At 48.8% G+C, this 8,172-nt stretch overlaps 1 protein-coding gene across 1 annotated transcript; it reads left to right on the top strand.

Annotated features, from left to right (window-relative positions):
• Window positions 1–229: 229 nt before the first annotated feature.
• LOC123440115 lies at window positions 230–2,063 on the top strand. Its single transcript, XM_045116694.1, has 2 exons — window positions 230–1,394; window positions 1,575–2,063. The coding sequence occupies exons 1-2, from the start codon at window positions 774–776 to the stop codon at window positions 1,641–1,643; spliced, it is 690 nt and encodes a 229-aa protein (XP_044972629.1). The 5' UTR covers window positions 230–773; the 3' UTR covers window positions 1,644–2,063.
• The last annotated feature ends 6,109 nt before the right edge of the window (window positions 2,064–8,172 follow it).

Below are 8,172 nucleotides of genomic sequence, written 5' to 3'. Positions count from 1 at the left end.
GTTTATGTGGATTTGGACCAACGCTTTGACCGGGGTTCAATATTTAATTATCGTCGTTTGAGCTTTTATAATTTTATGTTGGTCTAAGTCCGCGTTTAAAAATTTATGTTTGGATATGTGTTGGATCTAAATAAAAAAACGGACACAGACTTTTGTTTGACCGTTCCAAACAAACAAAAATCAAACAAATCGCGACGTAGGTCTGTTTGAGTGAGCCGCGTTGGAGCTGCTCTTTGATCCAAGACTACTTAAAAACCGTGCAGGCCAGGAATTTGATGGTGCCCCATCAAGCAAAAAGGCTCAATTTGTATCCCCAGGGCATGCAGCGGCTGCATGGGAGCAACCGAACACGCCTCTGGCTCTGGCACCGGCGACGTCCACTTGCGGACGGCTCCGTCGTGATCCCCCGCCAGGCACCGCACCGCTGGTTCTGTCTGGTGGACGAAACAGGGTCAGGTGTGATCTGATACTCGTTCGACCCACGCGGCCCGACCTCCCGACGCGCGGGTCCCACCCCTACTACCTCTACCCCGCTCGCACGCACGGCACCACCGGTCGCGGCCGTAGTTTGCCCCCCGTAACAAAGCGCGACGCAGACTCCACCTCCCTCGCTTTCTCTATCTCCCCTCGCCTCCCACCCTTCCCGTATCTTGCTTCTCTCCTCCGCCGCCTCGCCGGCGACCCGGCAGGACCTCCCCTCAGAGCCGCCCGTGCCGCCCGTGCGTGTCCCTGTGCCGGACCGCGCGGACGACGGGCGACCGCGCGCCACGACCATGGCGGCCACCGCGGATCCGAGGGCGAAGACGCCGCCGGCCACGCTGCCGCACCACCTGAAGCCGTGGGCGCCACCGCCGCCGCCTCGTGACCGCTGCGTGCCTTCCCTGTCGTCCGTCTCCGGAGGTGCCGGAGCCATCCGCGATCGGCGCCGCTCCTCGACGTCCCACCGACGCGGTGGCGCCGACGCCGTAGACGAGGGACCTTACGCCGCCAGGCTGGAGCATCTCCGGGCTAAGCTCATGGGCCACCTCCATGACGCCGCCGGCAGCCTTTGCCTCCCTCCGGCGATGCCCCAGCGGTCGCCGGAGGCCGAGCCTCAGGCTGCGCCGCTTCCTCCGCCACCGCAGGAGGCCGCCGCGGTTGTGGCCGCCAGCATGCCGTGGACGCTCAGGGAGCGAAAGCGTCGTCCCTCAGCCCGCGGCAGCATGGGCGCCGCATCGCCCGCGATGCCGTGGTCGACGACAGCGGCGGCTACGGCGCGGCACGACGGCATGCGCGCTCCGTTCGCCGTGGCGCTGGACGAGGAGGAGATCGAGGAGGACGTGTACGCCCTGACCGGCGCCCGGCCGCGGCGGCGGCCCCGGAAGCGGGCGCGGGTCGTGCAGCGGCAGCTCGATGTAAGGCGCCGATTCCCCATACCACCCCTCACCCCCCCTAATTACCTAATTAGAGCAAAGAAACCTCCTGTTTTATCATTGCCCTCTATCTATACGCTTTTGGTCTCAGAGCAGTATAATAATAGCAGTACTGATGATCCAGCTAACGGAAACACTACCGCTACCAATTGTCTCGTGCAGTCGCTGTTCCCGGGGCTATGGCTGACCGAGATCACCGCCGACGCCTACCGTGTCCCCGATGGCCAGTAAGTAAGCAAGCAAGCAACCCGCTACCATATCCGGCCGGCCAGCTCTACCGTTCTCCTCTGCCCACGGTTCGGGCTGGGGGTCACCATTCTCCACCAACAACAGCAAATTGGAGTACTAGTAAACTAGGTTTAGCTGAGTTGACAGGTACTGTACTCGCGACGTCGCGTCTTTTAACATTGATTTTCTGCTTTCGAATCTAAGCAGCGCTGCTTTACTCTCTCTCTCGCTCACTCGGTTTCTCTCTCATGTATACGTATAGTTGTAGGGTCTGTGGTCGTGTGTTGTAATCCACTCCTAATCCATCTAGGTTGCCATGCGTCGAATAATCTGCTATCGCACGTATACTCGATCTCTCTCCGCTGGTCGAGTTGCATGGTCTCGTCATCAACCACAGTGCAGCAAGAGCTGCGTCTTTTCCCAGTCTGTTGCTTGCCTTTCTTTTGCTCACAGCCAGCCTATATCTGTTTTTCTTTTTTCTACTACTTCATGCGTTTTGCCCGTCTGATCTGCGTGTTGATTGGTGCCCCGTGCCCTGAAGGCCGTAGGTACGTACTACGTGCTTGGCTTCGGGCGCGTCCGCCGTAGCGGGAGAGGGCGGTGGTTGGGTCGTCTTGGGATATGGTTGGACCCGGCCACTTGTTCGTTTGGGGTTAACGTGGGACAGCCATTATGTGACATTATCATTGTGCGAAGCTCCAAAAGGAGTACTTTTTTTTTAACTCGTGCCTCCCAACAGTCATGTAACTAACTTGTTACCATTTGTATTTTCGTACCAGTACTGGTAGAAGTAGATTTGTGCCGTGATTTGCCGTTCGAGACCAAGATCCTTTGTCGCGTGCATATTTTAGAGAGAATAGCCTTCGTGCAAGAGGAAGCCAGTAGCCCAGAGATCTTATCAGGTACCATTGGCAGTTTGGAACACTGTTTACTGCGACAAAGCTCGAGCGTCAAAAAAAATTACTCCCTCCGTTTTAAAATAAATGACTTAAAAATAATTTAATTTTGTACTAACTTTAATATAAAACAAAGTCATTTTTTAGTCATTTATTTTGGATCGGAGGAATTATATTGTAACAAAGCTCTTCTTATATTAAAAAAAACGTCGAAAGGAAAGTCTACCAGCAAAGCCTGAGGGGAGGTGCCGCTGCTACTTGTTGAGCATGGCACATGCTGGGTCGCACGATCAAGCGTTCAAAGTTATAATTTCAAGCATCCACTGACCCACACCAGATTCAAACAACGCGGTACATTGAGGGAGCAGTAGTACTACACTAGTACAACCGCCGTCGAAGTCCGTGCCCATGTATGATTGTGATTGATCTTCGTCACAACGTCCTTGCTTTTGGTTGAGAAAAATGGGATACTAGTGCTCAATCGAGTTTACTGTTTGTCGCTCCCGGGCCGATCCCAGACCTTTTGTGGCCAAGCATCATACCCTCTAATGCCAATTTGATTATTTGAAGGCGATAAGGCCAACTCAATTGCACACCTACGTAAACCGGAGCCCATTCAAAAGCTGATGTTGTAATTGCTATCATTCCATGACTCTCATCTTCCTCTCATATGTCCTTTGTTGCAGGTCCACGGCACTGGTACTAGTCCAGGGTAGTGTTGATTAGATTATTGTTGTTTTTTCAAAATAGAGTTTAGCCCCGCTATGTTAATATAGCAACCACCTTATATATCAAAGAGTTTCACATTGGGACAAACAATACAATCATGTTCAGAAGAAAAATAAGAGAAAAAAGAAAAGAAAAAATGCAAGCAACACGGATCAACAGAAGTTGTAGCACCCTACAACTGTTGCGCCCATGAGAGAATTCCACCACATTCCAATGTCATTAGATTGCCACGTGCCAAGCAACACATTCAAGAAGGACTACGGCTACGACGATGCTGCTGTCCGAATGAGTCCTACGATTTCTCCCGGTACACGGAGGAGAGTGCGACACCATGTCTTTCATTCTCCTGACTAAATTAACCTAGCTCAAATTAGGACCGGTTAAAAAAAATTATGAGTGCTTGTGATGCTGATGTGATTGTTGTTTGTTTGCTTGCTTGCCTCTTGCTTGTGTTTGAATCACAATGTTCATGCTCCTCTCCAGACTCACCTCCTTGACCCAAACCCTTGCCTAATGATCATGCCATGTGTATAGTACCAGAAACTATTTTACCAAACATTATTTTGACCAAAAAGCATTTCCTTGATTTAAACTTTCAAAAAAAAAACCTGAGTTGGGATTTGTACTACAAGCCCTCAAATTAGGGAGGTTATTTTGCACCAAATATTTTATTTATATCCCGTTATCAAAATGGCTTCCCAAAACCATAATATTATTATTTTAAAAGTTATTTTACTATTTTATTCAAATACCTTTCTCCGAGGCCAGAAATGGTCCCCTATGAAGGAAAGTTACTTTTATTGCTTTCAAATTATTTGAGTAAATTTAGGGAATCTCAGTGGACATATATATTCCATATATAAGAGTTTCCAACACATGGTCATGTTCAAAATATTGGGCAAAACCCTTCAAAACCCTTCCTGCCTATTTCAAGCTTTTGGAATATTTCTCCCAGTAAACTTCTAGCATGTCACACATGATAGATGTGATGATCTTGCCAAGTTTCATCTCAATCCAAGTTGAATTGGTTCACCTAATTATTCCAAAACCATATTTGTCCAGATTCAAACTTGAGCAACTCTACATTGCCAAGTGTCTCCAATTGTTCTCCAATTTGGTGGACATGTTCTGATACTTTAATAATGCATCCACACCAAGTGGTGCATCAAGGAGAATAGAAGGACTTGTCCCAAACCCCTCAAAACCTTCTCTGTTGATTTCTAACTTTGAGAAATTGTACATTATAAAGTTTCTCCAATTGACCCCAATATTTTTGGGCATGCTCTAATGCTCAAATAATTCCACCACACCAAGTTGTGGATTAGTGGGAGTTGATTTGAATAGTTATGTAAGAAGAAAGCCATTTCTGCCCATTTTATGGGGTTTCCAAGTTGATTTTCACCTATTATGTGATCCTGTTGAGTTTTCTAGCAAATGGAGTCCATTTTCTAGCCCTAACATCTATCAAACACCTTCTGTCCATTTACAAAAGTTGCTGCTTTGGCCCCTCTTGCTATTTCCCAAGCTCAAATTTTTACCACAGCTCTCTCTAAATCCCTTTTACCTACAGTAACCTTGCCACGGCCTCTGGTCAATTATTGGAGGGTGACTCCATCTATCTACCCCTCATTTTTACCTTGGCACCACTATTTTTACCCCTCTTATTATACTTCAGCTCAAGCCAATGCCCCCACCTCTTTCTAGAGAGCCTCTAGCATGCAAATGCATCATTCCAAACCAAAATATGGCATGGTCATGTGGTAGAAATGAGCAGCCCTTCTGAAACCAGATTCTGGCAGAAATATAGCTTTGAACTGCAAGTACTAGCTAAACTCCTCCTTCTGAGTTGAAAGTCAGCAGTATTGTAGTTCTTACATAGCTAACGCTGCTAGACATAGTTTCCTCCGAAGATTACCCATTTGAAAACCACTTTTATTAGCTCCAAATTTGCGGTTGCAAACTTAACCTCAGATTTAGCCCCACCTACCTGACCCCAAATGCAACCATACTCCTCCATCAACCTCGTGAATGCATGCCTCACGTGCCAGACAAGGTTGGCTGGCGAGGAGAGCTTCCTGGATGAGTGTTGGCGCGGTTACCACGCTGACAGCATGCGATAATGGTGCTCTGCACCTTGTCTCCTTCCTACAACCCGTATCAGGCAGCAACAACACGTCTCAGTGCGCCACGGGACTCCCTTTGACCAGTCATGTCCCTCCCCGACGCGAGGAAGCGACCAAGATGGCTATGGTACGCGTGGCCACCGTGCCCAGAGCGCACCCAAGAGCTTCTGAGGACCTCCTTGTGCTCATTTTCTTTCTTCCCCGAAGCCACTGCTGCACCCCAATCCCTTCTTCCCTATCTCAGACGCCTCCCCAACCTCTTCCAAGCTCCTTCCGCACCTCTCCTAGGCTACATCTGTGACAATGGCCGGAACCATGCCGGCGGCCTCTTCCCTAGGGTGAGGTTCCCCTTCGCCCCCTCTCCTCCTCCGACTGTGGAGAGGTGCCCTAGGTGCCCTTGCAGCCTCCCCGCTCTCCCCTCCCTCCTCTAGGTGTCCGGAAGCGCCACTTCCACGGTCGTCATCGCAGGATCCCACTACGGCCGTTGCCCCGCTCCTCTGGTGCTCCTCCTCGGGAATAGGGCCACCAGGTGGGTGCAGCGTGGCTCCTCGGGTTGGCCGGTGGCCGGGAGGTGGCCGGAGCTGACCGGAGCCACCAAGGAGAGCGCCGGCACTGCCCTCTCCTGCCTCCCCAGTCACTCCTAGCCCGAGCAGGAGGATGTAGACGGACCTAACGGGCGGGTCCCACCTGTAAGTGACCCGACGGCCGGGCCAACCTCTTTTAGTGGATGCGGGTTCAATGCACTGCGCCACCCCGCGGCGAAAGCGCATTTCGCGGAGTTCCCCATCGACGTGGCCTACTGTGCACGCGACTGGGTTAGCTGGGCCGGCCCAGACCGTTATCTCGCTCCCAATGCGCAAGTTAGCCCAACTCTGGTAAAACCCCTTCTCCTTTATCGGAAAACTTCATAAACCCATATCTAATTAATTTTTAATCCAAAATTGATGATCCAAATTCCTACAGGTTCCAAAAATCAAGATCTATGCAAGGAGGTGCCTTGCATATTTTTCCAAATAACTTTTATGTAGTGTTAATATTTAAATGCAGATTTGAATGTTTCTTGCCCCACCTTGCAAAAATCCTAGGGGACTCAAATCACCTCCAAATGGAGTCATTCCAATTTCCATAGGTTTATAAAATCATGCCCAAATTCCTAGCCTTGGTGAACATTTTTATATGCTATATTTCTGCTGCATCAAATAAATAGTCCCCTTTGCTATTTGTTCCATATTAGAAAATACATAGGAAATTTATACCAACTCCAAATCAAGTGAAACCACTTCCTAAATGTTTCTAAATTCATGCTCTATTAAATGAGTGCCTCCACGCATTTTTAGCAGAATGTTTTCTGTAGACTTCTTATAGGATCACCTATTCCTCCTTTCCTCCATTCAAAAATCTCCGGTAATCCAAATCTCCTAGAACAAGTGATACGTCCATTTTGCATCATGCTTTCATGTTGATATTTATCGCTTTATGGATTGTTATTATACTTTGTGGTACCTTACTTATGCCTTTTCTCTCTTATTTTGCAAGGTTTATTTGAAGAGGGAGAATACTTGTAGCTGGAATTCTGGACTGGAAAAGGAGCAAGTCTGAGTCCTCTATTCTGCGCAACTCCAAATGCCCTCAAAATCAACGTGGAATTTTTTGGGAATATATAAAAAATAATGGGCGAAAGAAGTGTCAGAGGGGAGCTGCCAGGGGCCCACAAGCCTGGTTGTCGCGACCTACCCCCCCTAGCCGCGGCAACAGGGCTTGTGGGCACCCTGGTGGCCCACTGGCCCCCCTCTTTTGCTATATGAAGGGGTTCGTCCGAGAAAAAAATCAGGGTGGAGCTTTTTCGTGGATTCGCCGCCGCCACGAGGTGAACTTGAGCAGAACCAATCTAGATCTCCGGCAGGACGATCCTGCCGGGGAAACTTCCCTCCCGGAGGGGGAAATCGTCGCCATCGTCATCACCAACACTCCTCTCATCGGAGGGGAGTCATCTCCATCAACATCTTCATCAGCACCATCTCCTCTCCAAACCCTAATTCATCTCTTGTAACCAATCTCCGTCTCGCGACTCCGATTGGTACTTGTAAGGTTGCTAGTAGTGTTGATTACTCTTTGTAGTTGATGCTAGTTGGATTACTTGGTGGAAGAGTTTATGTTCAGATCCTTGATGCTACTCCTTACACCTCTGATCATGATTATGATTATGCTTTGTGAGTAGTTACTTTTGTTCCTGAGGACATGGGATAAGTCATGCTGATAATAGTCATGTGAATTTGGTATTCGTTCGGTATTTTGATATGATGTATGTTGTCTTTTCCTCTAGTGGTGTTATGTGAACGTCGACTACATAACACTTCACCATATTTGGGCCTAGAGGAAGGCATTGGGGAGTAGTAAGTAGATGATGGGTTGCTAGAGTGACAGAAGCTTAAACCCCAGTCTATGCGTTGCTTCGTAAGGGGCTGATTTGGATCCACTAGTTTAATGCTATGGTTAGACGTTGTCTTAATTCTTCTTTCGTAGTTGCGGATGCTTGCGAGAGGGGTTAATCATAAGTGGGATGCTTGTCCAAGTAAGGGCAGTACCCAAGCACCGGTCCACCCACATATCAAACTATCAAAGTAACGAACGTGAATCATATGAACATGATGAAACTAGCATGACGGAAATTCCCGTGTGTCCTCGGGAGCGTTTTTCCTCCTATAAGACTTTGTTCAGGCTTGTACCTTGCTACAAAAGGGATTGTGCCACTTTGCTGCACCTCAAGACCCACAAAAGCAACAT

Source organism: Hordeum vulgare, chromosome 3H (genome assembly GCF_904849725.1).
Source record: "Hordeum vulgare subsp. vulgare chromosome 3H, MorexV3_pseudomolecules_assembly, whole genome shotgun sequence".
Taxonomy (NCBI): domain Eukaryota; kingdom Viridiplantae; phylum Streptophyta; class Magnoliopsida; order Poales; family Poaceae; genus Hordeum; species Hordeum vulgare.
This window is presented reverse-complemented; position numbering and strand designations above follow the sequence as displayed.